General features: G+C 41.4%; 1 protein-coding gene across 2 annotated transcripts in view; it reads left to right on the forward strand.

The window, feature by feature from the left end:
* The first annotated feature begins 263 nt into the window (after window positions 1-263).
* Window positions 264-25,534, forward strand: part of col24a1 (collagen type XXIV alpha 1 chain) — a 44,077-nt gene continuing 18,806 nt past the window's right edge. For both annotated transcript variants that reach the window (XM_079574634.1, XM_079574633.1), the window contains exons 1-24: window positions 264-783; window positions 8,605-8,675; window positions 10,570-11,876; window positions 13,331-13,384; window positions 14,853-14,906; window positions 14,986-15,039; window positions 16,227-16,280; window positions 17,204-17,248; window positions 17,725-17,778; window positions 17,962-18,006; window positions 18,618-18,671; window positions 18,764-18,808; window positions 19,025-19,078; window positions 19,283-19,327; window positions 19,711-19,764; window positions 19,842-19,886; window positions 20,085-20,138; window positions 20,565-20,618; window positions 21,047-21,100; window positions 22,813-22,866; window positions 22,952-23,005; window positions 23,602-23,646; window positions 23,736-23,789; window positions 23,975-24,019. In XM_079574634.1, the coding sequence (XP_079430760.1) occupies window positions 731-783; window positions 8,605-8,675; window positions 10,570-11,876; window positions 13,331-13,384; window positions 14,853-14,906; window positions 14,986-15,039; window positions 16,227-16,280; window positions 17,204-17,248; window positions 17,725-17,778; window positions 17,962-18,006; window positions 18,618-18,671; window positions 18,764-18,808; window positions 19,025-19,078; window positions 19,283-19,327; window positions 19,711-19,764; window positions 19,842-19,886; window positions 20,085-20,138; window positions 20,565-20,618; window positions 21,047-21,100; window positions 22,813-22,866; window positions 22,952-23,005; window positions 23,602-23,646; window positions 23,736-23,789; window positions 23,975-24,019 (2,502 nt within the window). In that variant the 5' untranslated portion in view covers window positions 264-730. The remainder of the gene's footprint in view (window positions 784-8,604; window positions 8,676-10,569; window positions 11,877-13,330; window positions 13,385-14,852; window positions 14,907-14,985; window positions 15,040-16,226; window positions 16,281-17,203; window positions 17,249-17,724; window positions 17,779-17,961; window positions 18,007-18,617; window positions 18,672-18,763; window positions 18,809-19,024; window positions 19,079-19,282; window positions 19,328-19,710; window positions 19,765-19,841; window positions 19,887-20,084; window positions 20,139-20,564; window positions 20,619-21,046; window positions 21,101-22,812; window positions 22,867-22,951; window positions 23,006-23,601; window positions 23,647-23,735; window positions 23,790-23,974; window positions 24,020-25,534) is intronic.

The raw sequence follows: 25,534 nt of genomic DNA on the forward strand, positions 1-25,534 counted from the left end.
TAGCTGTGTACGATCAATACAATTCTCATGCATTGTTCCTCTAACTTCCATGAAACTCTGCCTGCGAGGAAAGTCTTGGAGAGCTTGGAGACTCCAGCTTTCCTCTCTGCTGCACATGGGCCTCAGAATGGCCTTTTGTGCGCACTTGAAGGCTGCTTTTTATAGCACGTGACCCCTGGGCCGCAGAGTTTACAGTAAATATAGTTGTGCGCACGGCTCATACAGTAGTGCAGACAGGGGCATCGATGACAAGCCAAGGCTCTCTGTGATGTCACGAGTCAGTAACCGGTGAAATCCAACACCACCAGCTGTAGGAGTTGTGTTGGGGTGAATGCGGATCCCCTCGCATCAGTGCAAGTCAAGGCACATAGCAGAAACCACCGCCTGGAGGGAAAGACGTGCGGACTGGATCTATTCGTGTTGGAGACCTCTCTGGCTGCGATTCTCTCTTCTGCAGAACAGTCAGAACTGCGACAGTTGCGCGTCTCCGCTTTGGACAGAAATAGTAGCCTATTATCACTGCGAGCATCAGAGTGCAAAGACCCCGAGAGCTTTGTGAGACTGGGAGACATCCCCACTCCGGACTTTAACAATGCTATGAGGGAATTTTGACAACGGCCACTTTACGCGCCCTCGGGCTTGTACCACAACGCTGTCCCATGTTCAGGTATCCCCATACGTGTGATTCTGTTTTCACCCAGATCTCTGCTGCCTGGACAAATGCATACAAATGCATTTAGGAGCTCAACGGACAAGGAGTGGACACGTTTCCGCGGCAGCGACGTAAGTGAGCAATTGTTGAAATGGCGTGCAGATGTGGAACTATCTTTGCTCATTTCCTACTGAAATTGTTCCCATGGCTGATGTTCATTCAACATGGCAACGCATAGACCTTTTCTGTTCGGGGAGTTTTCCCTCAAAGCGCAGCCAATTGACTCTAATTCAACCCTTGTTCTCTATTACAACTTCTAGTGTTTAAGTTCTTCTATAAGTCGCAAAGATTTTGTACTTATCCAGTGAAATTGAGCTCTTATTGTGTGGCTTTGTCGGTGTTTATGAGATCCTGTAATAGCCATTCATCTGAACCGCATGAACTACATTTCCCATGATAATTATGCATTCCACAGGATCTGGCTGCTTGTTTCTAGATGTGTAAACCACAGATAGTTTGAGCGCATGGTCTGTTTTGTTCACTGGTCTTGATAAATGTAGCTGACAGTGAAATACAGTTCACTCTTGGCTTTGAACCTCTCTGGAATCTGTTTCAATAATGTGTGTACCATGTGGTCCGCTGCTGAGCCATTCTGCCTTTTATTTATCAAACTCATAGCTGTGATAAGCCAGGAATGGAGAATAAATGGGTCATGACTTGTGTGCTGTGCCTAATCAGCTTGTTTGCAAGAATAGCTTGTACTTGCCTTTATAACGGAGTAGCTCATTAGTCTTTTGGATTGAGATTTGAGCGTGTCATATAAGTTATCTAATTGCTTAGTCTTAATGAAGTGGAACCTCTTTAGCACTTCAGGCCAAACATTCCTCATGGCAGTGTGCATTGCTGGTGCTCAGAATGCCGGCTCATTGCACTGTTAAATACAGCTGGGGTAATGTAGCTCCTGAGCTGTCTACACCTCCACAGAGGAAATCTGTTTTGTGCTATTAGAACGGCGGCCAAGCTGCCTGTAGTCTATTATATACACATATGATCTAGACTTCATGGTCCCACAATGCACTCTGTTGTTCTCTGCTGATAGTGTTTGTTCTTTGGAAGACAAAGCAGACCTGAATCCTGAGACGTCCACATTTTTGTCAGTGGAAGTGAAAATGAGAGCCGTATGGGCCTGAGAACAAGTTTGGCCTCCTTGAATTCTCTCAGAGAGTTAGTGTGTATGCATCACTGGTTAACTGGCTCCTGAGCCCCAGACAATCACCCACTGTTGCAGCCAGTGCTGCTCCTTATAGGCCCAACTGTATACATGCAGACAGCCATGGAGTTTCCTCCACACTGACTGCATGCAACATGATGCCCTTTTCATGTCAGGGAAATAGCAGTGCTTCAGTTCATATGTAAGAAGTCACAAAGGTCGGTAAGCCCATGTATCTCATAATGTCAGACCCAAGCAAAGATAAACAACAACAGGAAAGGGAACCTGACATGTATTTTCAAACCCAAATGAACTGTTAAGCAGATATTGTAGAGGATGTATTTCACTTCAAACACTCTAGTTAATAATGTAATATTCAGTCACTTTGTAATCTAGCTGTGACACTATTTATTCTGACCAATCAGCTGCCTCCATCAGCATTACATAACATTGAATAAACTTTAACTTTCTTTTTTTAGCATACACGCTAAGAACACTTCCCTTGGATCTCCTAAACAAATAGATGTCTTGCTTTTAAAGATGTCTACCTCTTTCACGTCAGGTCCCCTCACCAGCAATGATCCTTTAAAACTAATGCATGGAGGTTACTCCAAGAGCAGACATTGCAGGGATTCTGGCCTGTCTGTCACCGCTGCGAACATCTGCAGGTCCCTCTGCCACAGGAAAAGGCCAAACCAATAAAGAGCCCTGGAAGTTTACTCACAGCTCTTTGTCTGCTCGCTGTCTTGTGGGCTGAGTCAATCTTTACTCTGCTCTGCACTGACCTCTTGACTCGAGGCACCAATTTGAGTGAGAGGACAAACAAGCACCACACTTGGTCCTTTGTCAAAGAAAAAAACAAAACAAAAGCATATCAACCTGTAAAAAAAAAAACTTAATGTTATGAATGCTTATGGAAATTGGCCCGCAATTCATTTCAAGTCCCCGACTCACCTTGGTGATTTTTGGCAAACTCAAGCTTCTTTACTGCTTCCATCTTGATGTCATTATGATCCGGATACAGGTGTTGAATCTTAAACATTGCCAAGGGGAACAGAAATTGGCCGTGAATCGATCACTTCTTCATGTCCAAGAATGTTTTGATTGATGTCAAGAAGCCAGGCAAGCAGAAACAGGGAACCAATGCGTTTCAGTTCACACTAAGGTATATGACATTTTTCATATTTATTAGTCTCTTTAGGCAAAACGGACGGCTGGTCTCTCTGCTCCTGTGCCCATAGTTATTGTGTTTTGAATTCCACTCCATTTAGGCTTGTGCTTGACGGAGACGCGCAGTTGCCAGAGGGGCATATGAGCACCAGGGTCAGACAGAATGTGATTTTCAAAGCTCAAGCAAAGAATGGCTTTTAGCAGAGAACTTCAAAAGGCAAACTCATTTTCAGGTGTATCTTATTGAGAAAAGAAAGAGCATGGGCAGATATTCTTTCAAGATGTTGAGTACGTTTTCTTTTAGGTTTTACTCTTCTTGTGGTTTTCTTTACTATTAAGCTGAAAGTAACGGTTTGGGGCGGGTAAGCCCAGTAGCAGGTGCAGCTCAAGCCTGATGAATTTGGGTGGACGGGCTGAAAATGCAGGAAGACAATGGGATGGGAGATGCTGGTCTTTGCCTGGGTTTGATCGGATGGGCAAGAATCAAATATGACTGAGCTCACGCTTGTCTATAATGTGCTGTTTCTTTCTATTTTATTTTTGATGATTGGAAATGCCAATTCATATTACTTGGAATCTTATTTGTGTTGCACTTTGCACAGACATAAGTCACCCAGAGCACTTCTTAAGGCCCATATATTCATCCCCGCTAGTCTCGGTGGTGATAAGCTACTTTGTATGAAGCCACAGCTGCCCGGGGTGGAGTAGACTGATAGAGGTATGGCTGCCAGTCTTGACCATCTGACCCTCGGACCACCAACAACTGCTCATTCACCCATAGTAGTTTATGGTAATATCTACTTTTGGAATTAGGTAATACATAGAGCTGAGCAAATCGAATGCATGAATAGAAACAATGCCTATGTAAGGATAAAACAGTGACTTTCTAAGACACAGGGGTCAGGGCAGGAGTTTGCCAAGAACTGCAGCCGTGGGAGTGACTTAATAAAAACAAACCTTTCAGATTCGGCAGTAGGTTGCAACTCTATGGCACCGTGATGCAGAATGCTGGATTATTGTCTGCAGAACTTTGGAAGGATTTTGTTTGTTTGTATGATGCTGTTCGACATAATCAGGCAGTACAAGATCAAAGAGTTTCAGCAGTAGAAGAACGAGCGACCGCCGCATGGAACAAGGGTACGAACAGCTGTGACTACAACGACACATTCAGCTCCCGGTGTGTGGCGAAGTGTGTGTTGAATTGCACATTGATAATTCTCTCTTTGAGAAGTTTGAACCAAGAGCGCGTCATCGTGTGTGACTCACCGTGGCTAGATTCAATTTGACATGGCAGCAGTGTGAACCTCGAGTCACACTGTGGCGGATTGACAGGCTGCCTTTTCCTCTTTGCCTCTTAGAAAGAATTTAACTGAATTTGCCACTTTTTCCAAGCCAAGTTTGAAAAGTCCCTCAAATGCCTCTCAGGCCTTGCAAATATAGTTGAATGCGCGATTGTTAGGGGTCCAAGTTAATTGTATTGAGGGGGGGGGGGGGGGGGGGGGGGTTTGAGCACTGGAATGATTCACCAGAGTTTTAAATTGCGATTATTTATAGTGCTGACATGACACCCACTCCAAACATAGTGGTATTTCCCTTAGTCAACAGAGCACTGTTTGGGGAGCTTTGTCTTGCCCTCAGCAGTCCTTTTCCATTAGCTGGGACGGAGGAGCGTGTCGTAGAGTGCTGTCAAAAGGGGATTTGTATCAAACCTGTGAAGCCGTTGTAAATTCTCCTTGGATCAATGTTACTCATTTACCAATATGGCAGGAGATGTAAACATGGCGAAGAGCGTCGGAATCGGGCTTGCCAGAAATGTTCCGCAGTCCAGCACAAAGCAATGCCGTCGGGTGACAGAGATTCGGGGATGCCTTAAATAGCCGTGAACAGAGACAACTTGTCTGACGGAGTTGCAAGAATAAAAGTTGACTGAATCAGCATCAGATGGCCCAGTTGACGTCCAAGGACACAAGTGTTAAATTTAGTTTTCCCCCTTTGCTCTGACATGTTTCAACCGTTGCCAGTATTGAAGTAGAAGCAGTAAATGCCTTTGAGGAAAACAATAAATAAATCTTTGCTGATTTGTTAGTTTTGTCTTTGTTACAGGGTGAGGAATGCAGCACTGTGCTTTGGGTAAAGGGGGGGAAAGCTTTTGTAGTTGCACAAAGGATAAATGATTCAGTCCAATGAAAATCACATTTTGAAATGATTGTAGTTAGTAAGCAAGTTACATTGCGATTATAAAAGGGAGTACAATATCCTCTGCAAGCAACAAAATATCCTCTCTCCTCCCTCTACAAATGTACTGAAATGTGTGTGATTCCGGCATTAGTTTAGCAATTCAAATTTCAGTCTTCTCTTTTTTGAAAGTGCACTGTAAACTGAACTTTGATTTAAAAACATATACTGGAGGATCGTGCTGCCCTAGGTGTTTGCCTTACTAACGTCATATTTTCTGTCCTCTAGATGTACCGTGCCCTTGTGTGTGGGGCAAAGCAAAGACAGCCACCACTGTATCTCTTTTAATCTGGGGCACTGGCTTCTGTGAACTTCAGAGTCTTTGAAAGGCAGCACCTTTGCTGTACTTTGTCTTGATAAAATAACACATAACATCTGGGGACCCCGGGATATGAATGATAACATTAACCTAGGTGGTCTTATGTAAGCGCAGTGGGCCTGCAGCCACTATGGTTCGACTCCTTCTACCACTGATCTGCAGTAAAGTGTCAGTGGATGAATAATCGCAACAGTTCTCTCAGCTTAGTTTAATAATAATATTTCTAAAGGGATGCCCTGTATTTTATTTGTGAGGTCTGATGACTTTCATAGATCAGGGGTTGTTTTCTATCGATCAGAAATGGTATTGGTCAGTTGTTAGTATTATGTCTGTTGATGGTTTATTAATGTGCCCTGCCCTCCCAAATAAAAAATACAGTTTTTCTGTATGTAATTGCAGGATCAGCTCTGTTACCCATACACAGATGTGCCATGTTTGTTAAGCAAAGTTAGGTTACACTTTATTTTACACTGCCTAGGGATAATAGTACGTTGGAGGTACACAATGTAATAAGGGTTAGGGCTTACGGTTAGAGTTAGAGGTTGGGTCTTATGTCTTATTACATTATGTACCTCCGAACTACAAATACATATTATTCTATCCAATATGTAACAAAGGTACAAGTTATTACACATTGTTCCATAGTAAATTACATTGTGCCAAATTTGGCAAGTACAATATATCAAGGGTAGTGTAAAATAAAGTGTTACCCAGTTTTCTCCAGTGGCTCATCATATCATTTATCATTACATTTTATGAGCCTGAAACGCATGAACCCTTTTACTGATGCAGAAAGAAAAATACCTACATCGTAACTGTTGACTTATTTATAGTTCCACATAGTGCTTCAGAATTAGTGGCTGGGGACAATGCTACTGCAGCTGCTAGGTAGGCAGTGCCACCTAGAGGTGGGGTCAGTTAGGGTCAAAGGACAAGGAAGGACAAGTCTGAAAGATCTGCATTAGTATGTATTTTTGGAAAAGTACTTAAATTAAGATTACATAGGAGAAGTTTAAGAAAAAATGTAATGTGACCTTATAAATGTAAAATATAGAACTGTTTTGTGGAGAAATTCTCTTGTCTAGGGGAGCTCTTCTGATTTATGATTTTGCAGATAAGTTGTATGTAAAACAAAAAGTGGACACCAACGTTTAATAAAAATAATAATCATCATCAAAATCATATCACAATAATAATGATGATACTACTACTACTACTACTACTACTACTACTACTACTACTAATAATAATAATAATAATAATAATAATAATAATAATGCATTAGTCTTATATAGCGCTATTCTGGACACTCAAAGTCACTACAATTTCGTGCATTATTCCTTCACTCCATACTCCTGATGGCAACATTTCACTCTCTATCTAGAGAGCTTCTTCTTGGCAGTGTTTGGTGACCGCATGGGTGTGGATGGTGAAATTCCAGTGATGGTATCACTGAAGGGGCCTGGACATGGCCTGGGGCCAAACCATTCCCAGGGCATCCTCCGAATGGCTCCTGTAGTTCTCCATGCTGCACTGATGTCTCACACACAGGCTCATTCAGTCCTCAAACCACAGTGGCTTTTTACCAAACAGGAAAGATGAGATGAGATGAGATGAGATGAGATGAGATGAGATGAGATAGGATAGCCTTTATTGACCTCACAATGGAGAAATGTACTTGTTTTCATACCATTAAAATAATGATATCTTATATACAATGACTACCAAGGACTTCGTGGGGACAAAAGTATAAGTAAACAGACTATAACAAAGAATGTTGAAGTCAGTATTAGCAGTGCAGGTTTACATCATAGTGCAAGTGGTTGATAAAGTGACGCAGATAAGTGATTTAATACAGGGATTATTGTGTGTATTCTACAAAGTGGTAATTGCACATGTTACTTTACAGTCTGGTTGTACAATCTGACAGCAGTGGGGATGAAGGCCTTGCGATAGCGTTCCTCCTTGCACTGAGTCTCAGTCTGCCACTGAAAGAGCTGCTCAGCTCCTCTACAGTCCCGTGCAGTGGGTGGGAGGTGTTGTCCATGATGGAGGTGAGCTTGGCTAACACCCTCCTGTCCCTCACCTTCTCCACAGAGTCCAGGGGGCAGCCCAGGACGGAGCTCGCCCTCCTGACCAGCTTGTTCAGTCTGTTCTTGTCCCGCTCTGTGCTGCCCGGGGCCCAGCACACGGCAGCGTAGTGGAGAGCAGAGGCCACCACAGAGTCATAAAAAGTCCTGAGCAGAGGCCTGCTCACTCCGAACGACCTCAGTCTCCTCAGAAGGTGGAGGCGACTTTGGCCCTTCTTGTACAGGGCGTTGGTGTTGTGGGACCAGTCCAGTTTATTGTTGAGGTGAACACCCAGGTACTTGAAACTGTCCACCTCCTCAATGTCCTCCCCCTGGATGTTCAGCAGTGTGTGTGGTAGTGTCTTCCTCCTGAAGTCGATTACCATCTCCTTCGTCTTGTTCATGTGCAGATGTACAGTATTACAGCAGTGTTGGTAGAGGCGCTTCTCCAGTGGTCCTAGTGTTTCCCCAATCTACATCCTATTAAAATCCTCCTAACCACTCCAGCTTTCCTCCCACCCTTGTGCTACTAGGTGTGTACTAGTGTAATGGTGACAAAATGATGCCATGTTTGGCACACATTTAGTTGTTCTGCTGGGTTTGCAATGTAGGTGATCTGAGCCAGTCCTGAGGTAATTTCACTTTTACCAACATCCTTGGGTTATTCTAATTCTGTGCAAATGTGTCTCAAAACCTACTTTCATTTGACCAGTGTAGAATTCAACTCGAACAGTGCAAAACACAAACAAACTACCGTATACATAAAACTACAGTTATTCTGGAAAGCGATGAAACATGACAATAGACAGGCTGCACAGTGCTAATGAAAGCATTATTGCATGATACAGTAATGGTTAATCATACACTGACTCCAATTTTAATTTCAGCGTCATACCATGCTCTTTTGTACAGTAATTCATTTTTTGCTAATCTCTGTATTTGTCGACAGGTGGAACCTTCTCCTGCTCCTGTCAGTATGCTCTGCAGTACTCTCTGGAGAAGAAGACTACATTGCACAAAGTAAGCACAACATAATAGCCTACATCTTAGTTGCCCCAACATAGCCAAAATATAAGGATCATGAGTTCTGTTTGTAAATAAAAGATGCAGCATTGTCATTAGAACAACTGTGGGCAGGAGCGCTTCCATGGCTCCTTCTTAACCTTCTTTCTACAAGTCTGTTCTTGTCCTGCAGGCTTTAGAATGTGAGAGAAGCCAAAATAATCTGGAGTCCTCGAGAGAGTTATTTCCTCTTTTGTTTCATACAATTCTACTTGACTTGAATAATGTATTGCAGATTAACTGAAATTCAGCTTTCAATACAAAATCACCTAAAACACAATTTGGATGTGGCTTGTTTTTGCTCTGTCCAATCCCATCAGGGCCGGGCCTGGTTAGTACCTGTGACTGTGAGGGAAGACTAGCCTGGGTGAATGCTCTTGGAATGAGTGGTTGGTGGGGGTCGGAGGGGCAGATTGGCAGCCTCGCTTCTCTCAGTCTGCCTGAGGGCAGCTGTGCCGAATACACCGTGAATGAATAATGCCCAGAATTGTAAAGCGCTACATAAGACTAATGCATTATGATTATTATGATTATTATGAATTTAAAAAACAAATGCTGAGCTATTTTGTTTCCTTCTTGGATGGGGTTTGATTGAGCCTGGGCCAACATACCAAATACATACTCTCATAGTTGTGGAGAATTCCTCTGCTTCACTACAAGCACATTCACTGCAGCTTTATCCTCTTCAAACAAAATGTCCTGATCCGAATTTAGCTCTGGCCTCTGTACAAGAGAGTGTCTTCACTGTCAGACAGGTTAATTGGAACACAGGTGATGTGACCTCAGGCAACAACTTCCAGTGATCAGTTGTATAAAGAATGTTAAAATCAATCTTTGATGCTTGATCCAATATGGAAAAAATGTGTCATAACTTTGGAGTGGAGTAATCCAGAGAACTGCCGAAACTGTCGACTCACAAAAGATAATTTGCTAATTATTAAAATAATGTGATTTGTGAAAAAAGATAATAGTTTCTTCTCTGGCTTTTTGTTCTTATTACCATGTGGTTGTTGTAGTTATTGTTGTACATTGACACATGACAAATTGCCCTGCAGAAAAATAATCTGTCACTCTCTCTTTATGCCAAACCAACAGCTTGTAGTCTGTTTTTATTTTAACTCTGCTTTGCTGTGCAGCTTCACTGTCAGCAGACCTTACATAAATCCTCGGGGAAAAAAGACCTGTAGGCAGGCATTTCAAAGAATGACAGGATTCTCTGAAGAGAAGCTGCTTCCATGAGGATCGTGCAGCTGAATGGTTCAACGTGGCCTTGTGCTCTGTTTTCTGTTGTTCTCATGCCTGCTTCCCTTCAGTCAGGGCCGCTGCTAACCATTTCGGTGCCCTAAGCAGAAATGTTTGGCGGCCCCCTCCATAAAAAAAATGTAAATAAAATGGGGCGAGGGGGTATAGCCTATTAAACATTAAACAGCTTTCTGAACTACACAAGGTAGAAATTAAAATTAAAAAAATTAAGTAATAATTAGAGCTTCGATTAAATTGCATGATTGTGCAAAAGCTCAAACACCAAACTCTCCCCACCAGGTCCAGAGAACAGGCCGCTAACGTCTGTCGGGGTGTCTGAACTTTTGTTTGCTGATGACTGTGTTACATTTTGTCTGTTGCATGAACGCAGACACTGCCCCCACGGAGCAGTGCCTGTGTCCGAAATCTCCCCAGATGGCTGAAGAGACTTTTTTTCATCAACTGTTTAAAGACGATAAAGGAAACTTACATTAGTTGTAACATTAACAGCTTCTTGTTTGTGTGATGGATATCCACGCATGCTTCACTTTCTTCAGTTGCATTCAGCCAAACTGTTGACTGATGCCACATATGTTCTTTTGCCCTGTAGGAGTGGATGTTCTCCATCGACTTGGGCTCACACGCCAGAGCAGCACAGATCATTTCAGCGAGGGAAGTGGATCTATATTCAAATTCCCCACAGTCCCTCCAGCTCACCCTGCTTCAGAATACGACGTATTACTCGACTCAGACTCCTTTCATGAGGCTGCTGCAGGCACGTTGTTTCCGCCTGAGATTAAGGAGGAGTTTTCTTTTGTAATTAGCCTGAGCTCCTGGAGAGCAAACAATGCTTTTCTATTTAGTGTCAGAGATGGCAGGGATAGACTGCGTTTTGGCATTCAACTTCTGCCTCATCGAGTGGTGGTCTACACTGAGAAGGCCTCTATTTACTTCAGCTATAACTGGCAGGAGGGGCATCACCACTCCTTTGCCATTGGTGTCCGTGCACACTCCATGTCCTTTTATGCAGACTGTGGGACAGTGCAACAGCAGGAGCAAACCCTGGGCAGGTCTCAGACACTGGGGGGTGCTGGAGGATTTTTTACTTTGGGTAGGATGAACTCAAAAGCGGTACCATTTCACGGCCGTGTCTGCCAACTAGACTTCTATCCATCAGCCCAGGCTGCGGCACACTACTGCAACTACCTGAAAAAACAGTGTCGGCTGGCCGACACGTACCGATCAGATGCGCCTCATTCTGGTTTGGATACAGCGGTTTATGATTCTCCTTCTATCACTTTGACAACAGCTTTTGATGAAGTAGCAGTAACTCATAACCCTCAGACATCATTGGAGCCACCTGTTACGGCAGCAGAGGCATACAGCTCAACATTGGTACCTCTTGATCAGTCCTTACAGACACTTTCTCTGCCCCATAATGCCACTTTAACAACTCCAGGTAGAGTAGACACAAAGTATTCAACTCAAAGCACTACAATTCTCACTACATTGAGGATGCTGAGTAAAAGAACCAAATCCCCAGCCAGCGCTGACCAAACAGAGAACAGCACAGAGAAACAGCCCACATTTGACAACCGTCAGAACCCAAACACCACACCGGCTACATTTGCCAAGTTTAACCAAAACAACGTAAAGGATTCACTCAGGAATAACTCCACCACCAACTCTCAGAAAACGCAACATGGCCAGACTCTGTTGGTGCCGGACATGCAGCCAAAAGCCAATGGCACAACTTTGTACCGGCAGAACCATGCAGACAACTCCGAGCAGCACTACCCGTACGGCAGCTATGACGACATGGACATGGGAGGATACGACTACGGCTACGAGGACGGGGACTTCCTGTACGACTATGACGATGCTTTTAATGGTGCCAAGGGGGAGCCGGGCCCACCAGTAAGTCGTTGTTTGTTGTTATTATTACCAGTAATTGCTGACAATTGAATGTTTCAGTCTCTGTAGAGAGCCAGCAGAGCTCTGTAGAACTTGGCTTTGGTGCACGTGCATAGGATGCAAAGAAAATAGCAAGGCGTGGAATAAATCTAAAGGCGATGACATGTGTGAGTGCTGTTCAGTTTTCAAGTACATACAGGTTGTTAAAATAACATGTCACCGTTCAACGAAGGAACTGGCATAGTTTTTTTTCTTTCACTTCTTTTTGCTGGTTGCAAGAACACATATCATGTCCCTGTTGAAAAATAAACCAATCAAATGTTATGCTGTTATGTCACATCCTGAATAGGTTGTGCTCATGCAACAGTAAACATTCTAAAGCGCTCACAGATTTTCTCTGTTTACTGCGAGCAATGAAAAAGGGAGTGTGTACATTTTAAGTCGCTTCTTCTAGCGCTGAAATTCTTCACAGAGATGAGGTTATGACTTATAAGCAGGCTTCACAAAGTTCAGGGAGCAATGCGTTCACGGTAATGTAAACAACAACTGGTCTGCTAGGTCACAATCAAAAGACTGAGGGAACAAGTGCTCACTATTCATTTTACACACAAATACTACATGTGACCTGCCTGGCCCATTCATTGATTGAAATAAAAAAATAAAAAATATGCAAAGTTGGTCAGTTCACATCTGTGTAGTTTTGCAGAGCTTTGTTTGTCATGGACACAGCGGCGTGCTGGAAGTGCTGATGTGGTCCAAAGTTTCCATGTGTCTGTGTGGGAGGCTACAGGAACAAACAACTGTTTCTTTCTTCTGTTTTCCACATTTTGATTCATTGCTTTGACATTTGGATCAGTGGGGTATTCCAGACCCCCACACTTTAACCACCTGCTAATGTCATGATCAAAAACAGTGGAGCGATAGGACACCGTACAAACTGCTGGCGTAGTTGTGTATTGTATATTATTTTCTACTAGATATAAACACTATATAATTGTTCCGTTTATACGCTCTGCTTTGTCTGTACATAGGTCTACTGAATTGTTTATAATACTTTTTTTTTATATTGTGAATTTTAGGCGTTTTATCCACATTTAAACAGCTGTTCGCTAGAGACTACAAGGAGTAATGTTTTAGTTAGCTTCCACTGATGTTTTACAATAAATCTTTTGCTAATTCCATATCACTTTGAAGACAATGATGTCACACAGAGCTGACTGAGTCCATGTGCTCCAAACGTTTCTATTTGAGGTTTAAATTGGAAACACTCGCCTGCTTTCTCTGAACCTCATAGATCTTACATAAAATAGCACATACTCATCATTGCGGGAGCCAGGACAGTCTTGTGCATGTTATTGCTTGCCATTAACATACTTTATCTTTTTTCCCCTTCCCTCCACACTCTTTCCTACAATGCTCCCTTCTTTCTCCAATACCCTATTATCTCAATAATCTAGGGTCCTGAAGGTCCCCCGGGTTTACCTGGTCCACCAGGGAAAAGAGGTCCTCGAGTAAGTCATCTCAACCAGTTATTTTAAATGTGATACTTTGTGGATTGATGCCATTTCCACCCAAGAAAGCCACATAGACAGATGTGTCTTTATTTGTGTGATTTGTGTGAAAAAAGGTTTAGAACACTGGTTCTCAACTGACCCACTTTTAAGTTATCATGACGAGCCACGACAGAAATAAAGCTATTTTGCTTTTTATTATTGATACCTAAACTCATACAAACATGACACGTTTACCCGACATGTGTCCAGTCACGTGACATTTTGACCGTTCAAAAGATAGAGTAGTTTTGAATTTATAATTGCTAAGGTCATTAAAGACACATAAATAATAAATGCTAAAGTGCAGCATTTTATCACATGGTTGATTGTGATGCTGATTTTAAAAAAAATATCATATGACTGACTTTCAGACCAACTTATCAACTGCCATTTTTGGAAATGAAACCCATTGAAAATGATATTAACAATAATGCCTCAGAAATATGCACAAACTTGTAATATCTACAGAACATAAACCCCTGTGGTTGACTGCTTTAGAGTGTTAATCTTTGAAATATCAATGTGGATTTACCAAATTGTTCCCTTAATCCTACCACTGCCAGTGGTGATGTTTTCAGTGACAATGAGAATCCCCTCCAGAACCGATGTTTCAATACTGCAGTATTTACTCTCAAAGCCACCAGGAATTCTCGTTTTAAGAGGGCTTGACATCAGGTGATGACTACGAAACTGGAAACTTTTCAGGCTGCAACCCTCAAAATCCAAAGACCAACAACTGGTCCCCTCCTAATATGGAATTTATAATGATTTAAGGTGCAAAACATTTAAAACCTGGTTTAATTATGTTAGTCTGGATACTGTATTTTGATATTTGGCTTAATTTCACAAAAATATGTTTTGGATAATAAACACATCAAAGTCAATGTTATAAATGTAAACAATATTGTTTCAAAATCATTTTGCGACCCCATCTTCAGTGTCCCAGGACCCCCTGGTTGGGGACCATTGGTCTAGACTGTATTACATTATATATGTACCTTTTCTTGATGCAGTTATCAACTTAGAATTGGTTTTAATTTGGTACTCAAATGTGTGTACATCTCTCCATCAGACTAATGTGGTTTAATATGACTTAAATCACTAAAATGATCGGCTTACACGGCCCTTGAACACAATGCAAAAGAGAGAGGGAGACTTGAAATGATTTGGTGTATTGATAAGGTGTGTGGGCGTGTCTGTTGTACATTGCATAGATTATTTGATGTTCAATGATGAATGTATTTTTTATTTATTATTATATATTTTATTATTTATTTTTCATTTACGACTGCCAGACTAAATGAAATACATATGCGGATACATTGTTAGAAATGTTGTTCATCTCACCTTTTTAGCTGGCTTTTACTAGACATTTGTTAAAATAAAATTATTGTTTTTCCCCAAAACCTTCTGTCACCTGTGATAGGGTCCCACTGGTCCTCATGGAAAACCAGGGCCACCAGGACTTCCTGGACCAAAAGTAAGACACTTTCTGTTTGAGTTTGGGTACATGTTTGTTTACACATAACAGAACCTAAATGGTAATGTTTTCATTGAAGGGCTCAAAAGGAGAAGCCGGATTATCACCAGGCCAGGCTGCACCGGGGGAGAAGGTAAAGCTCTGACACTTTCTATTCACTCATGTCAATTTAACCACCACCTTAGGGCTAGGGTTAACAATTATTTACATCCAAATCTCAAAGCATATTGACTGGAGAGCTTACAGCCTGCATGCCGGTGTGATACCTAATTTGAAAGCCAAGACCTTCTAGTTTCTAAAAATATGTGTGAGATCTGTGTGTGTGAAAAACAATTTACGTTACATTTGCCATTTGTTCTTAAGACCTAATTATATCCTAATCCTAGCCCCCTGATCGGGGGGACGGCAGGGAACAGGTTAAGGCTCCATGCATTGAATGTTGCTCACCCCAGCTCACTTCCTGTGCTTGTAACAGTTTCCTGTCCGTGTTTTATTCCTACAAGGAATGAAAAACGTCTATGAAAAATGTAACTGTGTCTTACTTTGGAGCAGCATAAACATGCAGATGGTGCATCATCGCTTACAACATGTTTAAAACTTCACATGATGTAAATACTGTACTTCAAGACGTCTGTGTTTATGAATGTAAATGTACAAACTAAACTGTGAAATAGCACCACAATCTTTACTCATTTCAAAAAAATTGGGACAGGAAACACTTACGAGCTCACAGGAAGTTATAGCTGCAACATTCCCTGCACAGGCTCTTATAAGAGCTGTCTAGTGAAGATGTGTAAACTTTAAAAGCACAGATGTGATGATGAAAATGACATCATTAAAGTTGGTGTCGTCATTGCTAGCAGTAACAAAACAAGGCAAGTTTATTTGTAGAGAACAATCGATACACAAGGAAATTCAAAATGTATCACAGTTGTATAATAATAATGGAAGTTGTCGTCGATTCTTTTGGTATTTTTATAAGCTTTGTGAGCTTTTTCAAACCTGTCAAAGTTTACACAGATCATATTAAGTATTTTGTGTTTTTTTGTTTTTCATTGATTTATTTAATGTCCTGTTTTCTCATTTATAAAATCATTAAATGTAAAAAGTAAAAGAAAAACACACAAACACAGGAGCTTAACGGCTCACAGCATGCTGTTATTGTTCACACATGGAAGAATAAAGCACCTGTAGGTATATTATTGCTGAGAATACGGGATCGTAACACAGTTAGAAGCTCAAAAAGTCAACTTTGCATAATATAGGACTTTATTTTAGTCATACTTTTATGATACTACACTTTTTCATATATTTGTACAGGGTGATAGAGGGTCTCCAGGGCTTCCTGGTCCAGATGGATTTCCCGGGTCACCAGTAAGTGTATTTTAAGCTTTATTAGTGTTGTCTTATTTGGTATTTGGAGCAACTTCTGACAAACATATACTTGACTTGTGTCATTGCTTTAGGTCATGTCCTGTTCAGCAATTGTGTTTCTACTTCCATCCAAAATAAATTAGAGCACAATGTCTCTAACAACACAGTTGTATTTGCCATCAGAATCAAACGCTGGTGCCTGTTTCAGCTCAGACTCTTTTTGGGCAATGTCAAAGGTCTGTTGAAAGACACGAGGCGCCCTGTTAGAGTGAGAGGATCAGTGACTCTAATGATCGATGCTCAGTATCCCGTGTCACTATAGGTCACAACACATCAGAGAAGGTTGGCCTTTCTGTCGCACATAATGACAGGACATGAGACAGCAGCTACAGTCAGACTGTTTCAGTTTACGTTTGGCTTTGTGCAGATCATTGACGCACAGTTGTAACATTGATTTGCTTCTATGTGGGTGTGATAGAACGTGTGGACACTTCCTTACTTCATTCACTGGGACATTCTCTGCTGCTGCTCCATACGCAGGTTGTCACAGTTGTCTTTTATGAGGCACTGAATCTGGTCTCTCTCCATATAACTGGCCTTCACCTTGCGTCCCAGGAGGCCGTCCCTGTGTTTGCAGTAGCTAAACCTTATACCCAGAGCAACTGTGCTCCAGTAAGTATTTTCAGAGGAAATGACTGACTTGGGGCCAGTGCTCTTCACCCCCAAGTGGGGCTTTTATTGCCTGTGGAGGTTCATGTGTCATGACTTCGGAAGCACATGACAAAGTCAATGGGACCATTCAGTTGGTTTTCCTCTCTGCCCCAGAAAGACACTGACCTGGCCCTGACCCCTGTTGTGGGGCTGTCAACATCTGTTGTTCATTTTGAGCCAACATTCACTAACATTTTCTATTCATATTTTAGGGCCCTAAAGGTCATCAAGGGCCACCTGGACTTCAAGGCGAGCAAGTAAGTGAAACAAGTACAAATATAGTTTTTCAAGTAACATAATATCTGTGAAATAGCATAGGATTATTGAACATTTGTGAAGATTCTTAGCTAAACAATATATGAAGACAATATAATCACATGAAAGAAAACGGCTTCAGTGAAAAAGTATTGTTTAGTATTTTGAAACCCCTGAATCACAATGGAGGTTAATAAGCCAAACATAGACCAAATATTATGCAGTGCTTCTGTAATTACATTTACAATGAAATACGTGATTTTTACTGTTGGAGAGAAGTCCATTTCTGAAGCCGTGGGGACAAAGGGATACAGTTAATAGACATGGCGTGGCAGCGCTTGCTCACAATGAACAGTGCTTGTTTTATTCCTCAGTTGGCAATGCTGGTAGAGCTCAGTGATTCTCCTCTTTCACCTTATCCATCCATCTAATCTTCATGCTTTGTTCATTCATTCTCCCTCCTCCGTCTCCACTTTAGGGAATGCCAGGACCTCCTGGAGAAGCTGGTGCTGCAGGTTACCCTGGCAGGCAGGTGCAGTGACAATGCAAAAATCATAACATTTGTTCTCAGATTCCGTGTTCGTTAATGTTGAGCCTCACTTTTATGTGAGTTGTTTTGGAGATGATGCTATTTCTATGTTATGTTTAGATATTTCAATGAAAGCCAAGTGTGAACTCTTGCATGTTAATCATTACCTGTAATTTTATGTTGCAGGGCTCAGCTGGACCAGAGGGTAACCCAGGGCCTAAAGGTGTCAATGTAAGTGTTGTTTCTTTATTTGTACTTTCTACTAATATTTTATAAAGTACTACAGACCAGATAACTGCAGTGTTGATGCACATACCGGATAGCTAAGATTTCCATGTGTAAAAACGAAATAGCTGGATGAAGAGCATGTATACCTGTACCACATAAACTAGAGCATTTTTTTTTGTGAGGATGTTGAATTATTTCCTCTGGTTGATTTGATTTGTGTAAATGCACAGATTTCTGGCCTGGCAGAATGTGTCAAAGTTCCGATCTGAGTCAGCCTTGATTAAAAAGCTAATGTGGGAGAGACCAATTTCATAAACAGAACATATAATAGACAGGGGATGTTTGTTCATTGAAAACCTGACCTTATGGTTTGCGGCCCAGAATGTCTCCCAAAGCAATCCAATTTTCCAACTCTTGGTGAAGAGCACCATCATTACAGTCTACAGCCTCACCACTAGATGGCAGTAAATCAAATTTATATGACAGTCGGGCAACAATCTCTCTCCCTCTTTATCTCTCTCTCCTTCTTTCCCTCCCTCTCTCTTTATTAACTAATCATTCACGCGGTATGTCTGAATATGCACTTATCGTCTTTTGTTGTTGTTTTGTTTTAGGGTTTCATTGGACTTCCTGGTGTTTCTGGGCCACCTGGGTTGGAAGGAGAAAGAGTGAGTTACCTGCCCCACAACTGACATAGATCTATAATGATACTATTTAGCTAAATTTGGTCTTTTTGTGTGTATTTCTTTTTCTCGTATAGGGTGTTCCTGGTCCTGCGGGAAAACCTGGTCTCAAAGGAAGGCAGGTGAGGGAAAACATATAACGTTTCATATCAAGGTACATCTAGATCCGTGTATGAGTGTGTAATATGGCGTGGGGCTGAGGTCCAGAAGGTTTTATAAACATAGGAGAGAATGTGGTCGGGGAAAAAATAATAATTAAGAAAATGTATGATACTAACAAGAGTCTACCAGAACTTGTGATCATAAATCAACTATAACACTTTATTTTTATTTTTCAGGGAGTTTTGGGTGATCCAGGAGAAAGAGGCCCACCTGGACCTGATGGAAACCAGGTAAGACAATTACATTTTTAATACAAGAATATAAAAATGCCAATTTTGAGGAGGGTTGTGGATGAGGGAAGATGGAGGGAAATATTGTGTATTGTTGTACCAAGCACAAGTTTTTTCCCCATTTCATTGTTCATTTTTGCCCACATGGAGTCTATGCTGTAAATGGTTTTGTCTTGTTCACTGTATGTAACATATGTTTTACAGGGCACTGTTGGTGGACCTGGCATCCCTGGCTTCCCCGGGCTAAGGGTGAGGATCATTTATAGTTGATTGATTGAGTAGTAGTAATAGTTTTATGTTACATTTGCGAGTCATCACTGGCCTGCTTTAAGTCCAGACTAAAGACTCACTTTTTTGCCTGTCTTTTCTACATTTAAGGTAATTTAATGTTGTTGTTTTTCCTTTGTTTTGTTTTTATGGAAAGCACTTTGTCAAGGTGTGATTGTAAAGTGCTCTAGAAATAAACCCATAGTCTTGTGGTTAAGGATGCAGTACATATGGCTCAGACAATTTGCACAAGATCTCTCCACACTCTTGACAACCCCCGTGCAGTCCTTTCCATTAAAGCCCCTTGGCCCCAAAAAATAAAAAATACACTAAGATCAAAATAAAGCATTATGTGTTTTTCACAGGGCGATCCAGGACCAGAGGGACTTCGGGGATTGCCTGGAATGGTGGGAACGCAAGTAAGAGAGATGTCCGCTTCAATTTAGAAAGACACTTATTATTGTTTGAAAATAACGCCTTTGTTTTGTTTCCTCAGGGCCCAGTTGGAAAAGCCGGCTCACCTGGATTGAAAGGTGATAAGGTGATCTAAATATTTGTATTATTGGCGTGTAATTGTGTGTGCCAATGGATTTAAAGCAAGGCTTAAATATGTATATATTAAATGACTAGCAATCTATTAAAACGTCTCAGACAACTTTGTTAACCTCCTGTAACTGCATTTGTGGAATGCCTATTATTACTATTGTGTTATATCTTTTTATGATGCTGTGAAACTCAGGGTGAAGTGGGACTGCGTGGCGAACCAGGAGACATGGGGTATCAAGGCGATAAGGTGGGTTTTCTCCTAGTTACACACTTGTTTTATTTGTGCTTATTTGAGTAGGGAGACGTTTATGAGCTCACCCTACATACTACAGCGCTTTAGATGAGACTAAATCACAGAAAAGGATGTGGAGGCACTAGTATAGCTGTCTTTTTAAAGTGACTGTAGTTGAGTCCATTATAAAGTTGAATTGAAATTGAACTGAAAACTTAAATAAGAACTTTAAAAACGCACCATAACAACAGTGCAACAATAATGACACAGCAGAGGGCCAGTAATGGTCGCATTGGCTGATTTAAAAGTCTTAAAAGGACCCAGTTTGACTTCCCCTTCAGTTCTGTGGAAGAGTTACAGGCACATTGAATCTGGGTTCTAAAAATGGTTTGTTGCCTTGTGTATTTGTTTATTGTTTTATCTTGTGTGTCTTTTTTTAAGGGACACATTGGTGTACCAGGTCCCACTGGCCCACGAGGGAAACCAGGGCCTCCAGTAAGTAGCTCTGATAGTTCTTTGGCAGGTGTCATTTAGTCCAGCGTCTCCCCATCAGCGGAAGAATCTCTCTGTCTTTGAAATCATTTGTTTTTTCCCCAATTTTTTATAACTTGCGTTTTTAATAATGTTTTCGTATTTTGAATACAGAACAATTATAAAATAGAAAAGTAAGTAGGCAAGTTCCCTTTTCAGCAGCCAGGAGGTATTTTTGTCTTACTTAGACAGTGTGTAATCATATTCCTCAAAATTTCTCTTGGAGATTTCTCTTGGTGGCCTGATCCTGCCTATCCCTGCTATGCCATTCAACAGATGTTTTAGTTGCCTACTTTCTGGCGTTAGGGGTTCTGTCTCTAACAGGAGTGATGGTAGCTTATGTCTCAGTCAATAATGACATTGATTTTCTGACAGTGTGTGTTTCTGAACAGGGTCCAGTTGGCGACATTGGGGCTCAAGGACTTCCAGGGCCACCAGGACCAGAGGTAGGAAGTCTAACTTGTAATTGTTTGTGGTCTAAACCAGTGGTTCTCAACCCCTGCCCGTATGTAGGCATATTATTTATTCCTGCTGCTGGGCCACACCGTGGGAAACAGGCCTATATAATTCTAAAGAAACAAAGGAATAAAACAAATGACTAAATATAATGAATCAAATTAAGAACAAATAGTGACACTCTGGTAAAATAGCACACATATGCTACAGTAAAATAGTAAAATAATAAAAATATTTTTTTTAATGTATATGATCTGGCGACCCTGCAAATTGTTCTCCTGACCCCCAGGTGAAGAACCACTGGTCTAATAGTTAGTAGGTGTCGCACCCATCAAAGCTGTATACGTTATGTATGTTATGTATAAGTTATATGTATAAGTTATATGTTTAAATATTATTTAAACATTAACAGTGCGTTGTTTTCACACTGGCCCGACCTTAAGCGGCTCTTGCAGGTGTGGTGTGTGGTGTGAGCTGAACTTGCTTCGCTTTCATTCCTCCTACACAGTATGCACTGACAGGACGCTTGGGTTACTGCTCTGACGGCAAAAGTGTTCCACCTTATATCATCAAGATACAGCTCTTTGGTCCAGCTCTCTCTGCTGCTGCGCTGTAAAGCTTTCCTCTCCATGTGTCGATTTAAATGCATCTCTTCCCGGTTTAGCTTATCCTCACTGTATTTAACCATGAGAGACAAATGACCACCACATAACATCAGGGCTCGGATTGCTTGATGCCCGTTGTCATGGGAATAAGTTGATTGTTGTTATGTGGCTGATGGTGCGGCTTGTGGTGCTTTTATACAGCTAAGATGTACAGGCAGTTGTTCATAGAGCAAAGGAAAGTGGTGGTCCTCCTGGAGGAGCGCAGCCCTTAGAGTCATTACAGTCTCACATATTTCATTATCTCTACACTGTATTACTGTTGTAAGGTCTGTGTGTTTATAGTTGGATATTTTGATGGGGCATTGGCCGTAGGTCAAACGTTTGCTCACCCATTAAAAGGGCAGTGGTTTGATTCTAGTCTGATCATATATGACGTTGTGTTTCTGAGCAAGACATTGCCACATTGTCTTCTCCAGTGACGCTGGTTGACGTGAAGGGCATTTGGAGTATATCTATAACAATCGTCTTGAACCCTAGAAAAAACATGAATGCACTGATGCATTCATTACAATGTAATACCTGTAATGATACTGTAAATACTTTGACTAGGTATCAGCTAGTTCAACCTGGATAGACTCAAACAGACAAAAGCAGCGATAAGGAAGATTTATTGACATGTATATTAGTTTTGGCGATCAGACCCCGGCGTAGACATCGATGTATGAAAGTCAGTATGGATAAACAGCTTGTAGTTAGGGATGTCTTCCCCGGAGCCTGGACACTGGTGGTGGTATGGAAGACCCGTGAAGCTGCAGCAGGTAGAAGCCGTGATGGAAGAGGCGGAGATGGGGTGGAGGCGGGTCGCAGCGCAGCTGGGAAGTGAACGAACCATGATTGCTGGGGCTTAAAAGCGGGACCGAGGGCGGTGATTGGCTGCTATGGAGGTGCGGCTCTTACGCTGATGGCTGAGGTGGAGGTGTGGCCCTCTCGGAAGCGATCATTGGCTGGAGATATGTGATGCTGAAAATCGTCTCCCAGGTTGCATTAACGGCGAGGCTTCATTATTATGATGGTCTTCCTATTGTGCTTTTCTCCAGGGTTTTCCTGGGGACATTGGAGTACCAGGCCCAAATGGACCACCCGGACCAAAGGTACTGAAGAGGTTATGTTCTTTTGTATTTAGTTTTTAGTTTCTAGTCTTTATCTACTAGAGTAACTTTGTATTGTGTATTTTAGGGTTTGCAGGGTTCCAGAGGACCACAAGGGCCTCCAGGGCCAAAAGGAAGTGAGGTGAACATTTTTTCACTCTACAAGTTCTGTTTCTACAGCCCTGCTTGTTTTTATTGTTTAAAGAAATGTCTGTTAGCCTAGTTAGTTGCCTGATTTACTGCATGTATTCTGTACAGAATACGAAAGTCTGGGTCTGCTGGGCTGCACGCTTCCTTTGTGTCACGCTGCCCCTGCAGGTCAAAACTGCAACTGCACTGGGCTAATTACTCTTTCGTTATTCATACATTGCCATTCAAATATGAATCTGTTGGAAATCTGTTGTTTGGATGTGTTGTTTTAAAGCCACACCACAAAACATTTTAATTGTAAAAAAAAACAAAACGAATACATAAAACAAACAAACAAGTGTGTGTCTTTGCTGTGAGCCGCTCACCTCTCCTCAGACCCTGTAACTTTACTGAGGAGGGGGTCGTCTCCAGCTTGTCTAAAGGCCAAAAAAAAAAAAGAGCCAATAGGTCAGGTCCTCATACAAATCCATTCTTTGAATGCAGAAATAGCATCATTTGTTTGTAGCTGGTCATAATTGTATAACTTTACAAGTATTACATTCAAAAATGTTACACAGTGTGCCTTTAAATGAGATGAACTGTGCACAGGGTGATGAAGGACCACTCGGCCCGACCGGCAATGCTGGACCTATTGTAAGAATGATTTCTCAGCATATATTGTACACAGAATTAGTCATAGTCTGTAACACAGTTCTTACGCCTGTTCCTTTTCATCTTCGCAGGGTAGACCTGGGAGGAAAGGGCACTTTGGAGAGCCTGGTCTGGATGGTCTCATGGTAAAACAACATTTTTATTTGTCTGAAATGTTGATCAGTTGTTGTTGCTATAGACACTTCATTAACAGCCGTTGAACTGGTAATCAGTGAGTTGCCTCAGCATTTCAGGTCTTAGGTAAGGAGTCTTGATGACAGAAATATCACTGATAAGTAACCTGCATGTGCATTCATGTTTTTGCTTCCAGGGAGAAAAAGGAGACCTTGGAAATATTGGAAAAATGGGTCCACAAGTGAGTTTATGAAGGTCTTTATTATAAATATATAAAAACAATTCCATCCCATGATTATAAATAAGATCATTCTGTCCACAAAAATCCCAAATTTGTCAATTCCTTTAATAAAGAATGTGCAGTGTCTGTGGAACTTCACAGCCAGGTTATACCTCCTTTGAAACCTTAGATCCTTAACTATTAAATGGTTTAATTCTTTTTACAGACAGAATAAACACAAGAACATGGTTACTTCAGATTGTTCCTCATCATATAGCAATATGTACTTGTATTATTTATATTTGCTTATTATATTGCTGCTGTGTGCGCTCGAATCATTTGGAACTGCACAGCAGCCTGGGGACCATGGCCGAAATGTTTGCATGGATTTGGGAACCAATCACAGAACGAGGAGGGCCGGCAAGATGATGACGAGCTATTCGATATACGGAAGCTTGTAGTTTATTTACTGATAAAAAAAAAAAAAAGTGTACGCGACGCTATTTTTCCGTTAAGCTTTAGGCTGTGTTCTAAATAGTTTAGCTCAAAAGTTTACAGCGGTACGTCATACGTCATCGGATACGATGATACGATTGGCTATGGCTATGTGCAGACGCATGATAGACATTCGTAAACCACACCTCTCCTACGAGAAAATGAATTAGTGGTCCCCAGACTAAATATCACTTGTGATTTCATCACTTGTGATCTTTAAAATTGTGAGGAAAAAAAAACTTATCCTGCATCAGCAAGTAGACTGTGAAACGCATAGGGGTTCAGAGGCTTGTGTTGCACAGATTTATTCATGGCCAGTTCAAAGTATCACCAGCTCTTGATTTTTATAGTTCTCTCTATAAACTCTTAAGAGACAAGTTTACAATGCAATGGACCAAGGCCACTGTGGTAATCCACTGCTTTTTCGTTCCAATCTTTGGTTTCACGTCGTAACTGTTTATTTCCGTAAAGTTCATAGTTTCCTTCCTTTGGTGCACCACATTGTCCCACTTTATGTTCCCATCAAGGGATTTGCTGTCATCCATTTGGCTCTTTTTCCCATGCCCCGGGCTACATCCTCCACAGACACTCCTCGCTACTCCTGATCTCTACTGCTTCTACTGTGTAGCATTCTCTCAAATTCAAACCTGAACATGATTATACAAGGGAAATACCCTGTAGTTTTTATATCCGCAAACTGGATCATGTAAAAAAAGAAAATAATAAACCCCTATTTATGATACTTAATTACCTTTTTTTTCTTAAAAAAATAAAATAAAAAATCCTTCACACATTGGACAAATTCTTCATATTTAATCTTTTTCAAAACACATGCTTTTTTTAATTTTTTTATCCACGCACCTTGTTCATTTCAGCGCTTTAATTACCCATGCTGCACAATATTTGCTCCTTCCAAAGGGTTTCACTTTTCATAACATCTGCAGATGGAAAGCAGTGGCCTCTGCTGATGTTTTGTACACAGTGCAAATTAAGTTTTAAAAGGAATAATTTGTAATAGTAAATCAGTTCTATCTGTGTCTT

The sequence above is a fragment of the Gobius niger genome, assembly GCF_951799975.1.
Source record: "Gobius niger genome assembly, chromosome: 17".
NCBI lineage: Eukaryota > Metazoa > Chordata > Actinopteri > Gobiiformes > Gobiidae > Gobius > Gobius niger.